Below are 25,012 nucleotides of genomic sequence, written 5' to 3'. Positions count from 1 at the left end.
CAGCTTCCTCCTAATGTGCTTGGAAAAGGGTCAGGTGCTAGCCCATGTGCTTGGGACTCTGCCACCTGCTTGGGAGACATAGATGAAGCTCCTGACTTATAACTTTGCCCATGCCCATCTCTGGCTGTTGCAGCAATTTGTGAGTGAAACAGTATGGAAGCTTCTCTTTCTCTCTCCTACTCATTCTCTTTCTTTTTTTCTTTCATTTTAATCTGTCTTTTGAATAAATGGGTAAACAGTAAGTAATACATTTTGTTGTTCTGGGGTGCGGGGCAGTGGGTGGATAGGCTGAGAACAATCGTCCTAATCCATCCACAGAAAACTAAATGGATCCACTTGGAAACCATTATGCTAAATGAAATAAGCCAGTCCCCTAAATACAAATATTATATGTTTCTTCTGATCTGTGACAGCCAATACACAGAGGACAAAAAAATTGTAATCTGGTTAAGTGAGGTTAATATGCTGGGATTTGCTTACTGTTTACAGCCTTTGTGCTCCAGAGGGAGAATAGGATTTTCAATTTCTTTTTTTTTTTCCTCTGCCTGCTTGGTTTGTTTGATATCTTTACTTATTAGAGTTTTAAGCTTGTGATTGTGAAGCAGAATGAGGAAGTGGGATAGAGAAAGAGGAGGATGAATGTGGGAGGAATCCCTATGCATTTAAATCTGTATTGTGAAGTGTATTCACTTTATTTAGACAAAATTAATTAACAGAAAATTTTAAAAATACTTTAGAAACTAACCGAAAGAGTCTTCCAAAAGATGTGTATTATAAAACAACTATACATGAATTTCGGTCTTTCGCACCAAAGTAAACTTATCATTGAGTTCTGTATTTTCAACAAACTTTTTGAAGTGCCTGTATGGAAGTGATTTCTTGAATACCATTGTGAAAGGAGATCTGCTTTAGAATTTAGAATTTTCATACTCAGGACAGCCTATCATTACCCAGTCCTAAGAATGATACTCCAAAGGTACAACGTTGAATACGTTGTAAACACTTGTGACATATCTCACTGGCAGCAGTTGTTATCAAGTTGTTTCACCCTGTTTGCTCTTTTTTGATATAATTAGTATAACGCTCTCTCAGGATAATCAGCTCTGGAGATCACTGTCGCTTGCCTGACAGGTGCAAGGCACCTAATCATGTGTTCGTTTCAGTGGGGTAGACAGCTAATGAGCATAAAGTCTTTTGGATTTTTTAAAATATAAATTCCAAGCTTGGCTGATTTTTATAATAACATTTTTGAGCCTTTAATCACTCAGGAGGCCATTTCAATCAAACTCTTTGCATAATTTGATAGTTAAGCCTGCTCCCCCCCCCCACACACACACACAAGGAAGGAAATGCCTTTTCAGAACCAACACTGCTCCACGTTTGTGCTCATCAGTGACGTGTGTGTGTAAGTGCACACTCACACACACATGTGCCTGACATCAAGTCTGTTGGAACTTTGTGGTGGAGAAACAAACATGCCAGACAAAACTACTTAAGATTCAGGAAAAAGAAGATAGATTACAATGATGCACCATAAGTTATTCCTGCTTAGGCTCTGTGCTTGTGACAGTTCAGCGAGGACAGATAGCCAACCAGGATCAAGGGTTGTATTGTATAGGACTCTGATGAACTAGCCTTCTGCTGAGAGATTTACCATTTCATTCCTTTCAAAGAGAACACAAAACGTATTGAATACTTAACATCAGTTGGCACATGTGAATGATCCCTTTAGCAACTCGATTTTAATAATTTATAAACCAATCATCTAGATTATAATAATTTAAAACACAGTATTAATCTGTTACAGATAATGAAAGTAGCAGCTGTTATGGCACAGTGTCATAGCTCACCAGCTTCTTGCAGATGCACCTGGGTGGGTGCAGATACTTGGTTTGCCCCCACCCACATAGGAGACCAGGAGGAATTTCTTGGTCCCCGGTTTTGGCTGAGCCCAATGCTGTTTGTGGCAGCCATGTGGGGAGTGCATTCACAGATGAAGGAGCTCCTCCTCTCTCTCACCCTGTTTCTATTCCACTTTTTTCGTCTCCATTTCTCTGTACTCTGTTTGAAATAAATTAATAAAATTCAATAAACAGAATAGAAAATTAGATGCCTGTTTTGATAATGAGTTCTGTTACACTTTACCATTATTAGACTGTAATGCAAATATACTCTGCTTAAATTTAAAAAGACGAGGGCTTTTTATTTTTTTCTATACTTAGCTATTTGCTAAATATAAATTATTTGTTAACATAGTTGCCAGAGCCTCTGAAAGTCACTTAGATAATTAGAAAAATGTGAGAAATTATTTGTGGTATCAATTATTTACCTGGCTGTTTTGTGAGCTGTCTGACATGGGACAGTTCTTAATTCAGCACTTGGAACTCCAATCATCTTCCTTATTATAGATTTTGGTCATGATTTTAGTAGCAGAGCATTAATCAATGCTACTACTGGCTATTGTGTGCTTTTATGATGATCTTTAATCCTATCTTTCAGTCAAAGCATTTTTTTTTTCTTCTATCAGTGGGCAACTTGAAAGGTCAGTGTCTTTATTTCCTTTTTATTTGGAAGATGTGCATTCAGTGAGTAGACTCAGAAATCACTGCAGATACAAAGCCTTATAGGAAAGCTGAGCATTTCTTTCTGGCAGCTCATAGGCTCTCTAGGAGCCTCGGGCTTTTCACACACAAAATCTCCAGAGATCTTGGATGTCAAAGAGTATAATGGAGTAACCGCTTCCTAGACGCTGGGCTGCTATCCTGGGAATAGCAGGAGGTTATGTTAGAAAGTGGTTTCCACTCCGCTGAAGAAGATTCTTTTTAGATTTCATACATTTTTTTTTTTTTAGTACTGCTGCTATTCCTGACTAGCCTGCCATTTTTATTGATGAGCAGTAGCCATCCTTTGTTTTTCTTTGCCATCTTAAAATTAATTAAATCATCTATGCAACTGCCAGGTGCCTTCTACACATGTCTGTTTTGTTTTGTTGTTGTGTTTTGAAGGCTGCTGAGTCAGTGACTAAGTGCCTATAGGGAAAGCTGGGCTCAGATTTCTCAAGGGTTGAACTTAGAAATCAGACACCATTTCCACTTAAAGAAGTTATGAGAGTAATGGAAGAAACAGTTGTGTCTTATGTTTGCCTGTGACACTGTTCCTGGACAGCAGATAATCGTTTCGTCAGTATATTCAACCAGAAACACCACAGGTGTTCTTGGATGTGGTGATGACTTTGAGCGGGACATGTTTGCCCAGGCATCATCCTTCCCCACCAACGCTTCAGCCTGGAACATGTTACACAGGGGCCAACATTTGCTGAGTCTCCTGGGATTTGGCACACACTTTGATAGCATGAGAATTGTCTCCAGGGTATGAGGCACAGTTTTAAGAGCCATGGACATAAATAAGCTGAGACAGTTCCAAGAGTCTTTGCAGTATGTCCAGTGAATTTATTTTCAATACTGCCTGAATGAATGAAATTTGTTTTTGTCATTGTTGTTGTGGCTGTTCTAACTCATATCAACTGTTGGCCTTGTTTCATGGCTTCTCAATTATGGAAATGTATATAGTAATGGAGTACGGGGGTCCACCATATCCAGATGTGGGGGTATAGTGCAACATTCATTCCTGCTTCCGGACAAAAAATGGATTCCCAATGAAACTGTTGGAAATGTGTAGACAATGGGGTGCTAGACTGTCTGACATTGTCTGCACCAGCAATGTCGGGATACACTTAAATAAGTGACTGATGAAATTGTGATTCCTTATGAAAGATTATAGCATTGTAGTAAAATGGGAAAAGACTGCCAGGGGGTGGGAGTTTGGGGGGAGGGGGGAAATTCCAGTCTATATGAAATTGTACCACATAATTAAAAAAGTGAAAAAAAAAAGGTGAAAAAAAATATTGCATGAATGAATTAACAGCCATTAAACCCATCTCTGTTGTTCCCTAGTTATATCGGGACAGCTCTCTGCAGTCTGTTTTATCATCATGGCTCCTCTCTAGCCCATCTTCTGTGGACATGACAGCACCAGAAGTGGTAACACAAGTCTTAAACCGAGAGCTCTGCTTTCAGTGGTACATTCCTCCCCTGGACAGACCTCCAAAGGAGACCGAGCCCATGGTATGTAATGGAAACGGCAGAGATAACTCTTCCATTTAGATATACAGCTTAATTAGAATGCTATAACTTAATAAAGAATTTATTATTGGAGATTGAACCGTGATTCTGATTCTAGAAGAATCTTGAAAATGGGTCAGGATTTTAACAGAACAGTTGGTCTGTATATAGCTTTATGTAGAGCAACATTGCGCTATACAATTCCTTTGGCTGCTGTTTACTCTAAGAACCTCAGGCATTTTACTAGAATGTGATTGCCATACAGAATTGCCCTGTTCAGCATTCTCATTTGCTTTTTTTTTTTTTTTCTGGTCCTGTGCATTGGTCTCCTCTTGGGCTGGCCAACTCTTGAGTGTTGTTCCCTTTAGCTGTGCCTCTGGTAACTTCTGCAGCTCCTTGACTCCAGTGACCCCTGTCAAATTGTAAAACCTCCTGAGTCTACCTCTCTTTGTTCTCCACCATTGTTTCTCCCCTTAGTCCCTTCAGTCTGCTTCCTTAGGCTGGAAATCTGCTCCTACCTGTTGGCCAATTATATATTACTCCCTTCTCATATGAAGAGGGAAACATTGACATATCACTCTCCTTTTATAGCTGTCGCACACATTTTTTCTTAAAAGGGCAGTCATTCCTTAGTGTCTATGAGAGGTTGGTTCTAGGACCCATTGTGGATACCCAAATCCAGAATGCTCCTTTCTCTGATGTAAAATTATACAGTATTTGCATACAATCTGTAATCACTCTCCTACATGTTTAAAATCATCTCCAGATGACTTATATTATCTAGTACATATAAATAGTATGTACATAGCTATTGTATTTTTTTAAAGATTTATTTTATTTTTATTGGAAAGGCGGATATACAGAAAGGAGAGACAGAGAGGAAGATCTTCTGTCTGATGATTCACTCCCCAAGTGAGTGCAACGGCCAATGCTATGCTGATCTGAAGCCAGGAGCCTCTTCCTGGTCTCCCACGCGGGTGTAGGGTCCCAAAGCTTTGGGCTGTCCTCGACTGCTTTCCCGGACCACAGGCAGGGAGCTGGATGGGAATCAGGGCCGCCGGGATTAGAACCGGCGCCCATATGGGATCCCAGGCGTGTGCAAGGCGAGGACCTTAACCACTGCGCCATCGCGCCGGGCCCTAGCTATTGTATTTTTAATGTTGAGGGGGAAATGGCAAGAGAAAAAGTCTATACCTTTTCAATGAGACATAGTTATTTTCTGAATATCCTCTCTCCATAATTGGTGGATCCATGAGTAGGGCCTGACAGACAGGGAATGAGAACCACCTGTACTCACCTTTCCACTCTTCAGCGGTTAAATCCTCATCAAATAGTCCACATGCAATGTAGAATAATGAAATATTTTATCTCTTTTAGGGGAATTGAGCACAACAGTTTTTAAACTATGTTTCTAAGAATACTAAGGGGTCAGGAGAAACATTTTTTAATAGAGAAAAATCAGGGTACATCACAGAAAACGTCAAAATGTGATTTTATAAAACTTGTTTCTTGATTTATATTATCAAAAACAAAATTTTATGATGTGTTGTTACAAGCAGAATTTTTTTTAGTTTAATCTTCAACATGTGTCAGAATGTACTTACTGGAAAGGCAGTAACCAAAGTACTAAAGAGTATGAGTACATTTGGGAAGATAGAATTGGAATTTGGGGTAATGAAAAATTGAGAAACAAGACTGTTAACCAAATCAGTTAGTCTAGAGAAGGGATAAAAGTATAAAGTTCATTTTGCAAGGTCATGGGCATATCACATCTGTCAATTATGACAAGAGAAGACTGGTTTATGGTGATTTGATATCTTTTTGTGCTGCTATCAGAAAATGACATCGGCGGCAGCACAAGCCAATAAGTCAATATCTAAGAAGCAAACTAAGACTATCTCTGTGGCTGGTAATTAGAAAAATAAGGCTCTGTCGGTGAACAGCCGTGTCTGACAATTCACAAGGAATCACAAGGAACTGGTGTCAGATAGAGGTTAGAGGAAGAAAATCAACTAATAGGTTCTGATGTAAGTGCGTTACTTAAAGGCTTATCTCAAGTCATGTTTTCAAGAAAAGATGCAGCTCCAACAACTGTTCCATTATTTAGTTTGAAGATGGGTTCCCTCTTTCCCCCCTCCTTAATGAAAGGGACTTCAAAGAGTTCGTGGGAAATGGAACCCAAAGGCAAGTTTATTTTGCTGCCAACACCTCAAAATCCAGGTATAAATTTTTAGTATGCATTTTCTATGAACATTTTAAAGTTTCTTTGTATTGGGTTATGATTTATAGGAACAAGTGCATCTTTCATGTAATTGTTGCTATGAAGCTCAGTCAAGAACTGAAAAACACTGACTTAGATTACTAACTAGATCTTTCTCAGTCACCAAGAGTCTGTCTTTCTGGATGATACTTTTATTTCATTACTTAAATATCACTCTATTTGAGCATCCATCTCCTCTAGTCTTAGGATTTTAATGTAGAATGCTATATTGAATAACTGATGGAAACTTGTGAAACCCTGCAAGGTGATAACCATCATGAAAACATATGTAGAGCTTCTGGTCTCACACTTTACCTCAACTTTGTAGTAACTCTGTTAGTAACTCGTTGTACAAATGAGGAAAGTGAGGCATAGGCTAGAGGAGCACTGTCTGGAGGAGTCAGAACTGGAGTGATGTGACCTGTGTTGGAGCCGTCCGACTCTTACGCATGCTGTAGTTGTCCATCTTCAGATCATGGTCCCACCGGAGGCACCTGTAACCCCTTGGCAGGATAGACAAAGTCATCACTCGATCTACTTAACTGATCCATTGCAGTTTGCTCACTACCATGAGGCAAATGCCCTTAAAAGTGCTGGATGTGGGTAAAAGTGAAGCAGAAATCTTGGTGATTTTCATAATACTTTTTTAAGATAATTCAGAAGAATATCTCCATGCCCATAATTTGAAGTTAAGTTTGTAACTCAGAAAAGTTTAAATTCTTAATCACTGTGGGAGGTAGAAATAACGCTATCATATTTGCAAAGTTATCTTTGGTAGATGACAGTAGAACCACATTAAAAGCTATTTAGTAGAACTTTGTTACTAATAAAGCCTCACTTAATTTGATATATTGTGGGTACCTAAGAAAGACTGCTAGGGGCTGTCATTTTAATGAAACTTCCAGAACCTAGCTTTAAAAATCACTGGGAAGAATTACAGATAGAAGTCACAGAGAAATATGATTACAGTTTAGTTATAAAAAGATGTAACCATGACCCAAAGTTGATGGGGAAAGTTGTTTAAAGATTATATATCTTAGGACCTGAGCTTTATTCTGTGTCTTTGTTTGGAAAATAACACCCTGGTTTCAGGAAAATGTTCTAATAGCCAGCCCATTTGAAGTTGAGAAAGAGATTTGAATTATGCTCCTGACTGGACCAAACTCAAGGAATTGGACTTTGGGTTTGTAGGAATGAGGAGCAATTAAGAAATCAGCAGCTAACTCCTTCTTTTGACTTAGGAAACCTGTCCTTGCTGAAGCAACATTGTTATAAAGTCTGTTGTGTTGAATGCATGTGGTTAATCCAAATCATGATGTGCTAAAGCCGCAGCATGCTCAGGCAGACAAGTAGGATCAAATGCAGGAAACCTGATCAACCACAGCACTGCAAAGCAAGACTGCCTCTGGCAATGAAAGCATCTGCTTGGACGGAACTAAAATGACTCCTGGAGATAGAGGAATCCAGCCAGTCTGTGCAGGAATCGAGCCAATGCTTTTGTTCTGGAGGATTCTGTTGTTGTTGTTGTTGTTCTTTTCGCTGCTGATAAACACTGAACTTCATTTTGAGGTAACAAGCAGTCTGAGAACTCACAGCAAGCTCCATTCTTGTAGCATATGGAAAAAGTCAGGGTTCCAGGGAAAACATTCTAATAAAAGCATCAGCCCCATTATCCACAGAGGTGTCAGAAGTGGTAGAAGTCAGGAATCACCAAGATGCCCTAAACTTGGCTTTGAGATGTTGTTGAGTCTACATCTAGCCTGAGTATTTAACTAGAGCCTGTTCCTGCAGCTGGGGCCCATATTTAGGGCCAGTTTTTGGGAGGAAGGGAAAAAAAAAAGTTGATCTAGACGAGGCAGAGACGAACATCTGAGATTCCCTGATCCTTGCTGATTAAATGATGATCCAGTTTAGCAGCATCAGTGTCGCTGCGTTATCACAGGGAATGTAGATTCTCAGGACCAAATCTAGATCTATTAAATAAGAATACACATTTAATTATAAGGGGTGTGCATTCAAGTTTGAAAAGTACTGGTCTGTGCCTCTGCTAGCAACACACCCTACAGTTCTAAGGATGACTTCGGTCTTATATGTTCAGACTTCTCTTAGTGTCAACCAGCTCAAATTACAAATAGAAATGAGGAACATTTATTCAAAGTTCTCATTTTATATATGAGGGGACAAAGTCCACATAGGTTAAGTGACTTGATCAGTGTCACAACTTATTAATGCCAAAAATAAGGATGGAGCCTAATGCTTCTGATTCCTGGTAATGATTCTTTGTAATACACATATACATTTCTACTACATGCCATGCATTTTGTCAAGATGCCAAGTTGAGGAAGTCAGGAACAAACTCCATCTAGTGGAAGAGAGGGTCATCTTGTGCACATTCATGGTCTACAGGGATGGTACACATGAGACAAACTTTTTTTTGTTTTAAAAGATTTAATTAAAAAAAAACAACTTGCATAATTTAGTTTCAGGACATAAATATAAAAATAGAATCTAAGAATTGTTCTGTGACAGGCTCCTTAGTCCTATATCAGTCAATAATAAGGATATAAATTATCAGTTGTTTAAAATAAACTTAAAATAACAAAGTGACTTTCTTCTTTTCTTGGGTTATATACAAGAAGCAGGGATAAAAACTGTGGCCAAGAGAATTTATAAACCAGATGACGATCTAATCTGTAAAGTATCATAAACAAACCTCTTATATAGTCAGCTCTTATTTTTAAAAAAAAATCAGAGTTCATTTGACTAGCGTGGGAGTCATGGATTGAATTTTGGAGTTTTGGTGTTGACTTGGCTCTGTCCTGGCTCTTGTGGTCATTTAGCGACTGAGTCAGTGGGAGATTTCAGTCTCTATTTACTCTGCCTTTAAATAAAATGAAAAGTAATCAATAAAAAAAATTTAAAGCCCATCTCTGGGGGAAAAAAGTCCCACTATCCATTCTCCTGAGTAATGCTCCATGTTTCTATAAGTGGAGTTCCCTTTGATTCTCTTGTCTGTGTCAGATGTTCATATCTTCCAGCTTTCAGAGAAAGATTTTTGTCACAGACATTCTCTTCCTGGAAGGGTCAAGAAGGCACAGAGCACCGTTAGAGTTCCAGACTCTGTAGAGTCCCGCTCTGTTGCAAAGGACATAGTTCACTGCTGGATCATGAACCAGTAAGACAGGACAGAATATCTTGGATCCGAAGCAAGCTGCTTTCTTACTTGGACAGGATATTTTACAGCTCTTTCTTCATGTAATCCAAGCCACATGCAGGACCAAGCTCAACAACAGAGATGAAAATAACAGTTGAATCCTGATGCAAATGATCAGTATGCATGTTTCCTATGAAAAGTGCTGGCAAGATGTCACAGGCTGCTCCCTGATGTATTTTAGACTCTAGGACAGGCTGACATCAGTCGCTAGTGGGTATATTTTATTCAGGTTTGGCCAAGGGCTATGGCATGACTGCTTTCCCCTGAGATGCTGAAGGAGTTGCAAATGACTGAAATGACTCAACAGGTAAAAAGACTTGGAATGTGTGAAGTCTTTATTTTAATGCTTAATTCATCAAGTTCTAGGCAGCAAATTGTAGTCACTCAAAAAGTGAGAGACATGCTCCGTTTTCTCTAATAATACTGCACTGCCATTGAGAAGTTTAACCCCGTTGTCTTTTTTGACTTTTATGAGAATGCTTATATTGATTTTAGGTGACTGGCATTGCAACATTGCAAGGAAAGCCAAGGTTTACTGCATCAGCATCCCATATGGGCTCTTATTTGTGTCCCAGCTACTTTGCTTCCCATCCAGCTCCCTGCCAAAAGCAGCAGAGGATGGCTCAAGTGCTTGGGCCCGTTCAGCCACGCAGGAGATCTGGAAGAACCTCCTGATTTCTTGGCTTGCTCCTGGCCCAGTCCCAAGGTGATGCTGTCACTTGAGGAGAGAACCAGCAGGCAGTAGATTCTCTCTCTCTCTCTCTTCCTCTTTCTAATAAATAAAGTATTTTTTGATGAAAAAAAGATTTATTATCATGGGACTGGCATTGTGATGTAATGGGTGAAGCCGCTGTCCCCCTGCTAGCATCTTCCACAGGCATCAGTCTATGTCCTGACTGCTCCACTTCAGATCCGGCTTCCTACCGACGGACTGGGAAAAGCAGCAGAGGAAGGCCAAAGCATTTAAGTCCCTGATATCCAGTGGACCTGGAAGAAGTTCCTAACACCTGGCTTTGGCTTGGCCTGGCCTGCCCCCAACCCCTTGCTGTGTAATTCTTTCAAATGAATAAATCTCTTTGTAAGAAAAAGAGTTTTTGCTACACTATGTTTAAATAAGCTACAAAACTGATATATTACCAATTTATTTCAATCTATAGCTTATTTTCAATCTATAGCTTACTTAAAAATACTAAATTACTTCCTGGTATATAAAACCTTTCAAGGTATTTTTTTTTTTTTTTAGCACCTGGCAGGAGGGAAACAGGACTGATTTTCAGAGTATCCAGATTACAGATGCACAGTATAAGTTATTATTATATTATTTATATTTATAGTGGCTTTTTTTTTTTTAAGAAAGCTTTATGAAGGTCCAGTTCACAGCTGACACCTCACTCATTTAAATTATATCAGTCATTTGTTCTTCCAGTTTATGGAGTTGGGCAACTGCCACCAGTTTCAGGACATTTTCTACACAGAAAAAGCGTCTTGTAACCATCGGTCATCGTCCCTGTTTCTCTCTGTCCTCATCTCTGTCTATTCCTAGATCCAGGCAATTATGTCCTCTCTTTATGTATTTGTCAGTTCTGGGTACTATTCCTTTCCAAGTATTACATATCTTTTTGCCAACCTCTGCCTCATTTTTTTTTCCCTCCCAGCCACCTACACCTCTGGCAACCAATGTTTTGCCTCGATTTCTATGAGATTCATTTGTGGATTCCACATAGAGAATGAGATCTTTTGTCAGTATCTGGCTTGTTTCATGTAACAGGAAGTCCTCAAGGTTCACCTTTGTTGATACAAATGACAGGACTTCCTTCTTTTTGTGGCTAATTAGAATTCTGGAGTGTGTGTGTGTGTGTGTGTATCATTTTCTTTTACCATTGTTTGCTGATGGACATCTTAGTTGAATCCACGTCTCTGCTAATGTGAAGAGCACAGCAGTGAACATGGGACTGCAGATCTCTCTTTGTATACCGATGCCATTTCTTTATGTATCTGTCCAGTAGCCGAATCCTAGTTGGGTATTTGTTGTTGTTGTTGTTTGTTTGTTTGTTTGTTTTAAATGACTTTGGAAAATCTAGAGCTCTTGAGCTGAGCCGATCTGAAGCCAGGAGCCCAGAGCTTCTGGGTCTCCCATGTGGGTGCAGGGTCCCAAGGTCTTGGGCCATCCTAAGCTGTCTTCCCAGGCCACAAGCAGGGAGCTGGATGGAAAGTGAGGTGGCTGGGACATGAACCAGTGCCCATATGGGATCCCAGCACATGCAAGGCTTCACTTTAGCTGCTAGGCTGACACCGTGGGCCCTCAGAGTTTTTTTTTTTTTTTTGACAATTTCTTGCCTCTTATTTTTAATGTACCTTTTGAACTTTCTATATTCAGGTATTTAAACCAGCAGATTGAATATGTTTTTGGCTATTTCTTCTGTATTTTATATTCAAATTTAGTTTTTTTAATATATATTTGAGGAGAGAAATTTAACATTGTTTCAGATATTTTACTATTTGATTGTTTTTAGAACACTTTTTAATTTTTAAGAAGTTTTTCTTGTTCTCTGATAGTACCATTATTGTTTCATGGTTGCGAATATTGTCTTTCTCTTCTCTGAGGATACTAATTATGATTTCATTAAAGTTCTCCTCTGCTTGCTGTGCTGCCTGTGATTCTCCAAGTTCCTTTCTTCTGTTTTTACTCTTGGTTTCTGCCTTTCATTTCCTGTGCAGTGACTCTTGGCTGCCTATTCTCATTTTGAATAAGGAACTAAGAAGCATATTGGGTCAGGAATATTGATTTATAGATCTCATTGTAGGCCAAATGTGGAAGGAGGCAGTAGCCTCATTAAAGGATGCTGAAATGCCAGAACATCTGTAGGTGTTTTCTCGTTGCTCGAAGAAAAGGATGGTGCTGCAGAGGAGGGGCAGATCTAATTCAGAATATGGACGTTCACTTAATTCCAGTGATCTCAGTGACTAATGACTTGACCATAAATCCTCTCTGATTTAACATCAACAGAGAACAAAATGGAAGATGTTCACAGAGGAGATAGGCGGTAGAAGAGGAAAGAACAATCCTGCTAACCTGGGACAGGAAAGAGATTGTTGAAGGCCCCTGTTTGTAGCCCCACTCACTCCTAGCTTTCAACAAAAAAAGGTTTATTTTACTTACTTGAAAGAGTTACAGAGAGAGGAACACACACACACACACACACACACACACACACACACACACACAGACACACACACACACAGAAGGATCTTTAATCTGCTGATTTACTCTCCCAGATGGCTGCAGCAGCCAGAGCTGGGTCAGATTAAGACTCCTCTGTGTCTCCCGCATGGGTCCAGGGGTCCACATGCTCAGGCCATCTGCTGCTGCTTTCCCTAGGCCTTTAGCAGGGAGCTGGATCGGAAGTGAAGCAGCTGAGGCACAAACCAGCACCCACGTAGAATACCAGCATCATTGTTGGTGGTTTTCCCTTCTGCCACAATGCCCATCCCGACCCCTGCCTTCACAGAGGCCTAAGCCTCCACTGAGCCACCAGTCCCTCAGCCCGTGCAGCATTTCCAGCCAAGCTACTTGTTGGTGACCAATCTACAGGCGGTTAGGACACAACCTTTCCTCTCATAGAGCAGTGTTCTTCCAAGTGCTTTCTTCCCTCCAAAGTATTGCTGACAACTTTCGTTTGCTTCTCCTCCCTTTCTTGTTCTTTCTGTCCTTGTAGACTTATGCCATAGACATATAAAGTCCCTTTACTCTGATTTTGGTTTGATTTAAAAGAAAGCAGCAGAGATAAATATGAGAGCCCCATCCATCAGTTTTAATGGACAACTCTGGGTCTTTGCTCTCTGGGTCTTTGCTCTCTTATCTCACCGCGAAGGAATTAGATCAGATTGTCTCTCAGGTTCTATGAATCTCAAATTCTGTGAATCCATGACTGGAAATGAGAGCTCTGTCACAGAGGACTGCCTCGACGCATTGTGAGAAGCCAAACAATCAGGAAATGACTGGAACATCAATCAGCAAGAGAAAACTTGAGTCTAAAGGGTGGGGGCTGGAAAGTTGCCTGTACACTGAGTAAGTGAGAGAAGAAAAAGGGAAAATCATCACTGCATGCATGGAAGGGATTCTGGCCATTGCCGGGAAAGGTGCAGGTTGGGAAGAAGTGAGGAACTAGGCCTGTGTTCATCAGCATGTGCCTAATACTTGGTATAGAGGGCACATACAGGCAGATTTTCACCTAACTGTAGCACATGAGGTGTCACTCTTCAAATAGCATGTATTTCCATCTTATAATCTTTGTTCAGTCCTTGTTCGTATGATTTCTCTTTTAAAGGTGCTAGGGCTGGGGTTGGGAGCCACTGTTTTTTTTTCTAAAGAGAAACTTTAAAAAAAAAAGGATTTATCTATTTTTATGGCAAAGCCAGATAGATAGATAGATAGATAGATAGATAGATAGATAGATAGATAGATAGGAGGAGAGACAGAGAGGAAGATCTTATGGCCACTGATTGACAACCCAAGTAACCGCAGTGGCCGGTGCTGTGCCAATCTGAAGCCAGGAGCTCTTCCGGGTCTCCCACGTGGGTGCAGGATCCCAAGACCCTGGGCTGTCCTCGAATGCTCTCCCAGGCCACAAGCAGAGAGCTGGATGGGAAGCGGGACTGCTGGGACCAGAACCGGCGCCCATATGGAATCCCGGCGCATTCAAGGCAAGGACCATTATTTTGAGAATAAATACTTGATTTTTAGAGTGTTTATTTTGTAGTGTAATTTTGATGTCACATTTTATTTTTTCTACAGGTTTTGTTACTATATGCATATAACATGAAGCCCATGAAGACTTCAGACATCAGACATTCCATTAGCAGCAATGTGTGTACTGGCTCTTTATGGATTCCACTGACAAGGCAAGTCAAGAGGAATTAGCCTGTATTACCTAACTCTCTTTCCTGACAAAGGGCAAATTATAGGAGACCTTTTGAAAAAAAAGAATCTTTTTTTTTTTTGAAGAACATTGTTTAGAGGAAACTTGTGCTTCTGTCATTAAGCATAAGAACTTTGAATCCCATGTGCCTTGGTTCAAAAGCTGTGTGTGCCTGCTGTAACCTTTGTAACCTTGAATAGTTTAACCTCTTTGGCCCAGTTGCCTTATCAGTAAAAGTGGAATAATACCTGTGATAGTGCCTAGGGTTATTTAAGGAACAGGCAATATATTTTTGAACAATTATGGGCAATACAAGGATGTCTGTACTACATTTTTCTTGCACTTCTTGTGAGTTAAAAAAAATAATGTAGTTGTATTTGGGATTGCATAATTAAACCCAGATTCTACCATTCCCCTTATTTCACCTTTCTCTCTGTCCCCCAAAGGTATTTGTGTTATGCATGAAGCCCAAAGTCCGTTTCTCAGGTTGTATTAAATTTTTTATGGTTATTTAGCTGGCTTACTTTTGACTCCTTTGTTCATTTGCCTCCTGACCCTATTCCCTGGTCCCTCTACCTGAAGATGGAAATGACGCTGCCTGCTCCTCCTACCTTCTAGGCTGTAAATTAGAATCCATTCTTATTCAAATGTGTTTTGTACTTTGGAAAACTGAAAACACTACTTTCTATGTCTGTCAGGGTCAGCCTCTGTGCCACCAGGTACCTAGTAAGGGCTTGGGGATGATGAATTGGTAATTCTGTGTCATTCCCCTGAGAGTCTTGTCATACCCCATGATTTTTGTTTTGAAGAACTCCTTGGCTTTGCCATGAAAGAGAATAAAACAAGAGCTGTTTCAGGAGTTGCCAATAGTTCAATTATTCAGTCAATTTTCTTTCTTTTTTTTTTTCTCTCTTTTAAGAGAAATAAGAGAAAACCTATGCCCCGTTTACATATCAGCACAGCTAAACAACAGCATTAGGGAATTATGCACTGGTTTTGTGCATCCAGCAACACTGCATGCTTTTATTTTTCTTACATGATAAAAATGAGTATAATTTTGGTAGAGTGGAAAATCATCAAATTGATGGATTTCTTCATTTATTCCAAGAGTCTTAATTTTGGTGTGTTTATGATTACCAGTAGGCTTATTTAAATCAGGAACAAATTCCTGTTACCAAGGCCACTGTAGAGGGGGTTCCTAACAGTCTTCACCTTGTCTGGCCTTTGGTGGCAAGGAGAGAATGGACTGTTTCTGTAATCAAAGTGGCATTCCCTGTGTTGTTAGTAAGGTCAGTACATGTAGAATTTCTCTTGATCATTCTTTAGAAGGCAAAGCAAAAAAAGAAATGGGTTAAAAATAAATAGGCCAAAGAAGAAAGAATCTGAGTAACCTGTGAATTAAGAGATGTTCCTCTTATTTTCACTTTTTCATCTCCCAGTTAAATTAATCAGGAAAAAAATATATTTTAATTGTTGGCACTATTCAGTGCTCTCAATGAACATGCATGCTGATTTCTGTGCAGTTCTGCTTAAGTGGTGGTTAGGCTGTTGTGACCAAGGTCAAGTTTTCTGCTCGATGTCCTTGCCTTTGAATCTCCTATCATCCATGTTTCTAGTTCTAGTTGGATGCAGCCTTACAGGGCACAGCATCTTGGGTTATAGCATTCTAGAGCTCCTGAGAACAGAGATTGTTGGGAACTGATTCAGTCCAAATGGGATAGTTGATGCTTGTTGGTAATGCCAAGGTTGGAAGTAAAAAAAAAAGGATGGACTAGAAATTGGCCCAGACATAACAATGAAGTAGTCCATGGGACAGGAAGGCTGTCAGAAGCAAAGGCAAGTCAGAAAACAGAAGGAGCAAGATACAGGACAGGGAAGATGATAGCATTTGAATCCAATGCTGAGATATGTGTCATCTGGTGTTACTGCTTGCAACGGGGTCCACCTGCTTTGCCCAAACCCAAATTGCTCTTCGTGGAGCTAACCTGGGCCTTGTACTCCAGGTCAGAGACTACAGTTCTGGACATTAACTCAGAATGAACACCTGGGAATAATTTATCCTTCCTTCAATCCCAACTATAAATGTCACTTTGTATCTGCCAGTTTCCTATCCATAAATTGAACCCACAACCATCGATAGGAAATAAGTATCCTGAAAAATTTCATGTATTAGCTGGCATTTAACCTTGTGGTTAAGCCACCACTCAAGAAGCCCATCTCCCACCTGAGACTGCCTGGGTTCAACACCCGGCTCTCCTTCTGACTCTTGCTTCCTGTCATTGCAGGAATCAGCAATGGCTCAGGAGGTTGGGTTCCTGCCAGCTATGTGGGAAGCATGGGTTGAGGCTTTGGCTCCCAGATTTCAGCTTTGGGCCAGTCCTAGGCATTGCAAACATTCAGAAAGTGAAACTAAGGATAGTAGCTCTCTCTTGCTCTCTCTCTCTGCTACTTTCTGCTTCTGAAATAAATATAGAAACTGCATCTGTACTAGTTCAGATCTTTTATCATTATTCTCCAATACAATGTAACAACTATTTCATAATACTTACATGTAATCTGGAGATAATTTAAAATCTGAGAGAATCAACGTGGGAAGGCGTAAATACTCATATTATGCCCTTTTATGAGTATATAAGAGACACAGACATTGAGGATTTTGGTACTCCCAGATTATCTTAGTATTAAACCCCAGAGGAAAGGTACCAATAAGTATTTTGTTCTAAACATAATATGTATCATTTATGGAAGAGAAAAAGGAAATCTTTATAATGAAGAATGTTGTGTTAGAATATCTGCCTTTTCTGTGGTTCCTTATGATTATGAAGCTTGACAGATAGATAAATAGATCTTTTGATCCTTACTAAGGCCCCGTGGATTAGATGAAGTAGATTTTGCTGTTGTAATTCTGCAGCAAAAGGACTCTCAGAGAGGTCAGCGAAGTAAGTGTCCAGTGACACTCAGTGGATTATGAAGGCAAACATGACTCACATGTCCTTTGATTCTTAGTCCAGTCGAACTCCAGTGCATTCATCAGATTTTCCAGCCTTAATGGAAATGACTCATTTTGCTTCTTCATCTTTTGCTGGAGGAAGAGAGAGAAAGAGAAAGAGAGAGAGAGAGAGAGAGAGAGAGAGAGAGAAGACAGAAACAAATTTCCGTCTGCTGCTTCACGTTCCCCAAATGATCACAGTAGCCAAGAATGAATCAAGCTGAAGGCAGGAACCTGATGCTCCATCTAGATCCCACGTCTAGGTGACAGCAGTCCAAGCACTTGGGCCCCACTCCTCTGCTTCTCAGGCACATTAGCACATATCTGGATTGGAAGCAGAATAACCAGGACTCAAACCAGCACTCTGCTATCAGGTGCTTGTATTGCAGGCTGCAGTCTAACCTGTCACAGCACAGATCCTGAAAACACATTTTTAAAGGAATAAACTTTCCACATAAACTTTGAATGGCATATCTTCATGTGTTAGATGTTACCCCTTTAAATAGAATCATGCCCAACATGTGCTATATAAATTCATATCTTATTTGTAACTAGGTGTGCTTTTTATCCCGGATAGCTGTCGTTAGGATAGTCGAGTATTGCACCATGTCACAGATGAAGATGCTGAGGAAAGCTGAAGATCTGACATCCGTACACAATAGAGTATTTCAAGAAGTTTGGTGGAAAATTGTGATTAAAAGTTATATATTTTTGGTGCAATTTTTTTCATGGAATTTTTCACATATTCTTCGATTTAAAAAAATACACTTAGTAATTTCCTTCTCTGCAGATTTTGTAAAGTACACTCATATATTCCTGATAGCAGTTTTCTTTTTGAAGCCTTGACTTCTTTTTCCCAAGTTCTTGCCTTCTGTGAATGAAGACATGCTTACCCAGAGCTGGGCCCTTGTGTCCTGTACCTGGAGACGCACTGAGGGTTGGACAGGGAGATGCTTGTAAGCTGTAAGTCTCCCACCATCTGCCTCCAACCCCCCAGAGCATCCACGCATAACTCAACTGTGGCCCCTGGCACTTCTGTCTTTAGCACTGTTGCCATGGTGCCTCTTTTTGCTCCTCCTCAGCTTCTGCTTTTCCTTCTTTTGTGACTTTTTTTCTGCCCGTCACCTTGCCCTCTCCCTGAATATGCTGAGTTATTGTGGGGTCATTGATTGGCCTTTGAGAGTCATCACTTAATCACACATTGGCCTTAGGATTTACACAGGATTAAGTTCATTGTTAATTGCCTGAGTTTCCTTACTTAAGGACATATTTATTTGCTTCCTTATGATTTTTGGCCATAATCAGTGTATGTGCCTTACCTTTACTATGCCTCTGCGTCTGTAGATTCCTATCTATTTGTATGGAGAAGGAGCCTATATGCATGATGAGAGTTAGGGCCGTGTCTCTCTGTGTTTTGGATAAAGAAGTGATTGAGTGGATGATGTTTTGGGTGTCAGAAAGTTCGTTTGTAAATAATGGAAGACTCACAATATGTATCTCATTGATTATAAAATAGGCACATGCTTTTATTAACTTTTTAAAATAATATACTTATCAATTTCTTTTTAGAATAATTTCAATTCATGAGAAACTGTCTAATCTTGCACAAATAGCTGAGATATCATTGCCAGCAACTGCTGAAGCTACTTCAAATGAAGACATAGATCAAGTGGAAGAAGGGGAAGAGAAGTCAATTGATAAAGAAATGGAGGTAAGTTATTAAATATTGGAAAGTGGCATGGGCATGGTAGGATATATGTCATCACCCATAATACTCTAAATTATCTTTTACTTCATCAAAGCAAAATATGTTTAGGCCTGGACAGTGTGATTCTTCTGCCCTCTATGTTTTCCATTTACTGATATGATCCAACTTCTTAGCATGTAAATTGTGTTTCCTTCAAAATTATTCTAAGCTTACCAACCTTAAAATTGTGATGGTAGGTAAAGATAAAGTTACTCTGCAGAAATTATTCCAATGTAACTACAAATCCCAAGAAACAAAGCTAACTTTATGGTAACACTTTCATTTTTTTAGTCTATCATTTAAACATCCTATTGCTCAAGTACTGATGAAGAAAAATATAGACAAAGATGTATTATTTCATTTTTTATGAATACCATTTCTCTAGCAAAACAAAAAAAAATAGACATCCAAATTAGATGGTGAGCTGTCATCATGTTACATGCTATTAACCCTATCACATGGTTAAAGCATGGTTTTAATGTTAACAGATGTTTATGTTTTTGAGGGGGAGGATCATATCCTTTCTATCCCTGTTCATTTCTGAACCCATTAAGAAATGGGGAACAAGAAATAGATATAGAGAGATGGTGACGTCAACGTCATTAATGATAAAGCTGATTATCAAACAGGGCTTAAAATGGTGGTTAAATGAGCTTATTAATATTTTATCTCCGCTTTACCCAGACTTGCCCAACAATCCCATAGCCATCTGGTACATTCCCCATTCCCTTCTGCCCCCTGCCATGCTTACTATGTGGAAAAACAGGGAGCGATGATCCTGCAGGAAAAGTGTCTCCAAAAATGTTAAACAAAGATAGCCCAGAAGGGCTCAGCCTACCATACTTTTTTTCCAGACTTACCAACCAGATAAGTCACTGCTTAGTCCTGGGTATCAATTAGTAATGGATCAAAATAAGTTTAAAAAAGCTAGAAGCATCACACGCACATCACACATATACACATACATTTGTTTATTCATAATACATGTTATAGGTATCTTCTGAAGATATACTGCAGTTTCCAAAAATAGATCTAAAACAGAGGGGACAATCTACTGCCCAACTTCTTACTGCACAGTCCTGAACTGCAGAGCCAACCATTTCAACTCTTTAAGCTATTTATGCGATTGCAAATAATATACAGTGTCAGTCATGAAGGGCAGGTAACAAACAGCCTTCTAATTTGAGTATATTGATGATGGACCCACTCCATTTCTATGCCTGCCGGCCCTGGCACATCCATCCTAGAGATGTCACTGGCCACATGGTAGGGGGAAGAAAAAGGGCACATGAAGTATTAGGTCACCTCCACTAACGTTTCACCGGCCAAGTAAGTCACACGCTGTAGCAATAATTTTACCACTAGCTTGGAAGAGGGGAAGTGAGAAATTTGAGGATTCTACAAAAAGCCTGTGGAAAATAGAATTAAAAGATAAGATTTATTTTGGAGTAAAAAAATCTATTTCTTTTTTAAAAATGTTACTTGTTTTATTTTTATCATTTTATGATACAGTTCCATAGGCCCTGGGATTTCCATTATCCCCTCCCCAAAATCCTCCCCTCTCTGAGTTCCCCTGTATCATTGCTATTGTACAGTTCTTCATACACAGTCCTATGTCCATCATTGCGGGAATGGACAATGGCACAGAGTCCAGCATCTTACTGTCAAGGTATAGTAAATAGTTTCATTGGGAGTCTATCTTTGTCTGCATTGTATCCTCACATCTGGATATGACAGTCTCCATTACACATTTACTATATATCCCCCTTAAATGAAAAGCCACAAAACAAAATCAACAACAGGAAGAAAAAAAAGAAATTAATAACACCATGAAATTAAATAACATGCTACTGAATGACTAATGTATCGCTGAAGAAATGAAAAAGAAAATCAAGAACCTTCTTGTAGAAGATGATGCTACTGTATGATCTATGAGTCATTAAAGAATTTAATCAGAAGAAAGTGTTTTGAAGAGGTGAAACTAACAAAAAAATTAAAATCCATGAGATATAGTTTCTGCTGCTCTTTGTTGGTGAAACGTGTCTCTTCTAGACAACAAATAGATGGGGTTTGTTCTTTAATCCAGTCTACTAATCTATGATGTTTGATTGATGAGTGTAAGCTATTTACATTCAGGGTTAATATGAATGGGTTGTAATTTGGCCTTGTCATTTTAGCAATGGGTAGTTCATTGATTTAGTTTTCTGTTGTAATTTTGCTGGGATGTTCTTCCCATTTGCCTTTGGTTTTGGTGGGCACTATTCCTTTTCTCTGTAAAGAGAACATCTTGAAGTATTATTTGTAGGGCAGGTTTGAAAGAGGCATATTCTTTTATCTTTTCTTTACCGTGGAAGAATTTTATTTCATTTTCAAAGACAAAGGAAAGTTTTGCTGGGTACGTTATCTTGGGCTGGCAATTTTTTCATTTAGAATCTGGAATATGTCACTCCATTCTCTTCTTGCCTGTAGAGTTTCTTGTGAGAGGTTTCCTGTGAGTTTAATTGGCATTCCTTTATATGTCAGTTGATTTTTTTCACATGCACATTTAAAGATCTTTTTCTTATGTTCAATTGAGGAGTGCTTGGTTATCATGTGTCTTAGTGAAGATCACTTTTGGTCAAGCCTCTTGGGAGTTCTGTGCCCCTCCTGGATGATGTTTCCCAATTCTTTCCCTAGACCAGGGAAATTTTCCCTTATTATTTCATTAAATATACTTATGGACCCAGCTTCTCTTTCTGCACCTTCTGGAACTCCCATAACTCTTATATTTGGCCTCTTAATAGTATTTTTCAATTCTTGAATACTTTTTTTTTAGCCTGATCCAGCTCTGCTTTCAGCTTTTTGTTTCCCTCTGATGACAGGAAATATCTTCCAATCTGAGATTCTTTCTTCTGCTTGCTGCATTCTGTTTTGGAGACTCTCCACTGTACTTTTAATTTGATCCACTGTGTTCTTCATTTCTGATATATCATCATTCATTTGATTTGTTTCCAGCTGACATAGTCCTTGAATTCCTTGAATGCCTGCTTTATGTGCTTCCCATTGTTGATAAGAGGCTTTATAACAAGTGTTTTGAATTCTGTATCTCCCATCTTCTCGATGTCTTCCTCAGTTAACTCTGAGGTTGGCATAGGGTTTTGCTGCTTTGCAGGGGAGTCTTCAGTAACATTCATTGTGCCACTGTCTCTTCTTTTGCTCTTGGTCATTTATTTCTGGTTTTCAGATTCTTCTCCTTGGGGCAGGTTTCTAAGCTGTGTCACCCACAGGTCTACTGTTTGATTTTACTTATTGCAGTTGGTACACAACTCTTTGCTTGCAACTAATTGTGTCACTCGCTCCAGCAAGTTCCAGGTCTGGGTTCTTGTGTTTGATTTCCACCATGGTCTTCATAGCCCCAACTCCTGGCTCACCACTCTCCACCTCCTGTGATACCGTGCTGAATCTTTGCAACCTTTCTGCCACTTACGGTAAGAGCAGGTCCCAGGATTAGGGAGACACCAGGTGTCCTATAAAGCTAGGTTGTTGCTGGTGCTGATCTTGCCACAATCTGTTGGATGTTAGGTCTGGGTGCCACACGGATCTATTTTGACCCATACAATGCCCTAGTTGGTATTATCTTCCTGTGGGACTAATGCAATTCAATGAGCTCAGTGAGTTCTTGCCGAACTCAGCACATGTGCAGCTCACTGTTGTCCCTGCAATCTTAAAGTTTTTCCACAGTGTACAAAATGGTGCCTGATGTGCCTCTACTAGAGTTCTTCATCTGCTGATGGTTAGGTCTTTAGACTAGCTGGACTTGTCTTGGGTGGAACCTGTAGGATGCCACGTTGTTGTAGTTTGATGAGCCAAAAGTGAGTTCACTCCTAGTTCAGTGCATGCACATTACTGCCCATAGCCCTTGCCTCCTTGAACAAAATGGTTTCAATACTGCTCTAGGTGCCAGACTATGTTGTGAAATCCACCCTGTTCCTACACTGCCTGCCTGGGATCTGCTGCTCCGTCTAATGCTCCTGGTTAAATCAAACAGACCAGCAGGACAGGCAGTTCTTTGTCTGGATTTACTTCCTGAGCTCCCCTGGTTAAAGTCCCTTCCCACCTGGTTGCTGGTGTATTTCTGGCTGCAGGTGCAATTCAGATCACCACTTGCTGAATGCTTCTGGGATATCAGTCACTGCAACACCACCCTATTGTGTCCGCTGCTTTCCTGTGTCTGTCAGTCTCCAAGTACCCCTCTGCTGTCATTCTGTCCTCTCCTATTTCTTGGAATGTGCCCTCTCTGCTTCATTTTAGCTAATATTTCTCTGTCTGTTTAAATGTGTCCTTACTCTATTCCGCCCTCTTGATTCTCTATTTTGGTGTAAAACGTTTTTAAAATTCATGCATGTTTGTTCATAGTTTGTTTTTTCCATGAGCTTTTTGAAGTACCTTCCTATTGAGCAATAGTAATGACAAACACAATTCATTGCTTTGTGTTGTGGTGTCAATTTTGGATACTTTCTGCTGTAGGGATTAAGCTCCCTTAAGCTTCTCTCCAACTTATCCTTTTCATCTATTTATTGTTATGTCACAATATTAAATGTATTTTCAATATTTTACATTATTATGTCTCACATAGTTAAGTGCATATTCAATATTTTACATTAGTATGACCTTGTAAACAATGTTTGCTGCTAAGTCAAATGGTGTACTGTGGTTATGTTTCTTTTTGTAGATTTAATTTCTTTGTGTGTTATATTCTTAACTTTACATGAGTTCTTTCATGGGTTTTTACTCAGCAGTTCATATTTAGCAAATAATGTGTTGATCCAGTTTTATTCCTGCGACTTGCAGTCCAACTTCTCCAGTGGAAGGCTGACCACTCTACTTCTGGCCACCTCCTTCTTATTCCTAGACCCTTCCTTTGTTTTGTTCCTGATTTTGTTCCTAGGTCTTCAGTTTCCAAGACTGCTTTTCTTCACTGAATGAATGCCTTTAGTATACATCTCTTTATTTTGGTCTGGGTGTATCTTTTGCCTTATATCATTTTCTTTTAAGTTAACTTTTAATTGGTTACCAGTATAAAAATTGTTTAAAAAAAAAAGTCACTTATATTGCTTTTTGTTTTCTGATTTACATAAACTGTGAAGTTCTATTCTATGACAGTATAAATTTTGACACCCCCCCCCCCGATTTTCCTAGTGTACCTGTTTGGCATTTCCGGTCTCCATTTTAGAGTAGAATAAGTGAATATATTTTTCATTACTATGAAAGCAGCAAGCCCCGCTGTAAGAGAATCAATCAGGCAGGTATCTTTTGTAAACTTCCTCTTTCCAATGTTTATGCTTTCTCTTCTGTGTGCATGGATTTATCATAGGGCAGATTTCTTAGAATTTTGCTTGCACATTCTTTTCCATGTTCTTGGATACAACACCATTAACTGCTTACTGAAATGCTTAGTGATGTACTGAGTGCTTATAATAAATCCTCTAAGAGATCAGATAGTTCAGCTCATCTCAAACTGAGAGTGTTTTTTATATGGAGATATAGATTCTTCTAAAGTATGTGGTTGTCCTTTTGTGACTAGTTTCAAGAATCTGACATTCTTTTCATGTTCATGGTACTTTTACAGAGCGTTTACAATTGCAATTTTCCAGTCACAGACCGGATTTGTCCAATTAAAGTCTTGGAACCATGGTCTAGGATCTTCTTTGCTGAAATTTCCCCTGAATCCACTGTATATATTTCATAGATTCCACTATGGTTACTTTCTTCTGATCTCTTCT

The 25,012-nt window shown here is 39.5% G+C and overlaps 1 protein-coding gene across 1 annotated transcript in view; it reads left to right on the top strand.

Annotated features, from left to right (window-relative positions):
• CFAP54 (cilia and flagella associated protein 54) overlaps nucleotides 1-25,012 on the top strand; it is a 345,554-nt gene that overhangs the window by 265,785 nt on the left and 54,757 nt on the right. Inside the window, exons 64-66 of the mRNA XM_040980448.1 lie at nucleotides 3,954-4,124; nucleotides 14,391-14,497; nucleotides 19,073-19,214. Coding sequence (XP_040836382.1) covers nucleotides 3,954-4,124; nucleotides 14,391-14,497; nucleotides 19,073-19,214 — 420 coding nt within the window. The remainder of the gene's footprint in view (nucleotides 1-3,953; nucleotides 4,125-14,390; nucleotides 14,498-19,072; nucleotides 19,215-25,012) is intronic.

This window comes from Ochotona curzoniae, unplaced genomic scaffold (genome assembly GCF_017591425.1).
Source record: "Ochotona curzoniae isolate NIBS_2020 unplaced genomic scaffold, NIBS_Ocur_1.0 contig_1014, whole genome shotgun sequence".
Taxonomy (NCBI): domain Eukaryota; kingdom Metazoa; phylum Chordata; class Mammalia; order Lagomorpha; family Ochotonidae; genus Ochotona; species Ochotona curzoniae.
This window is presented reverse-complemented; position numbering and strand designations above follow the sequence as displayed.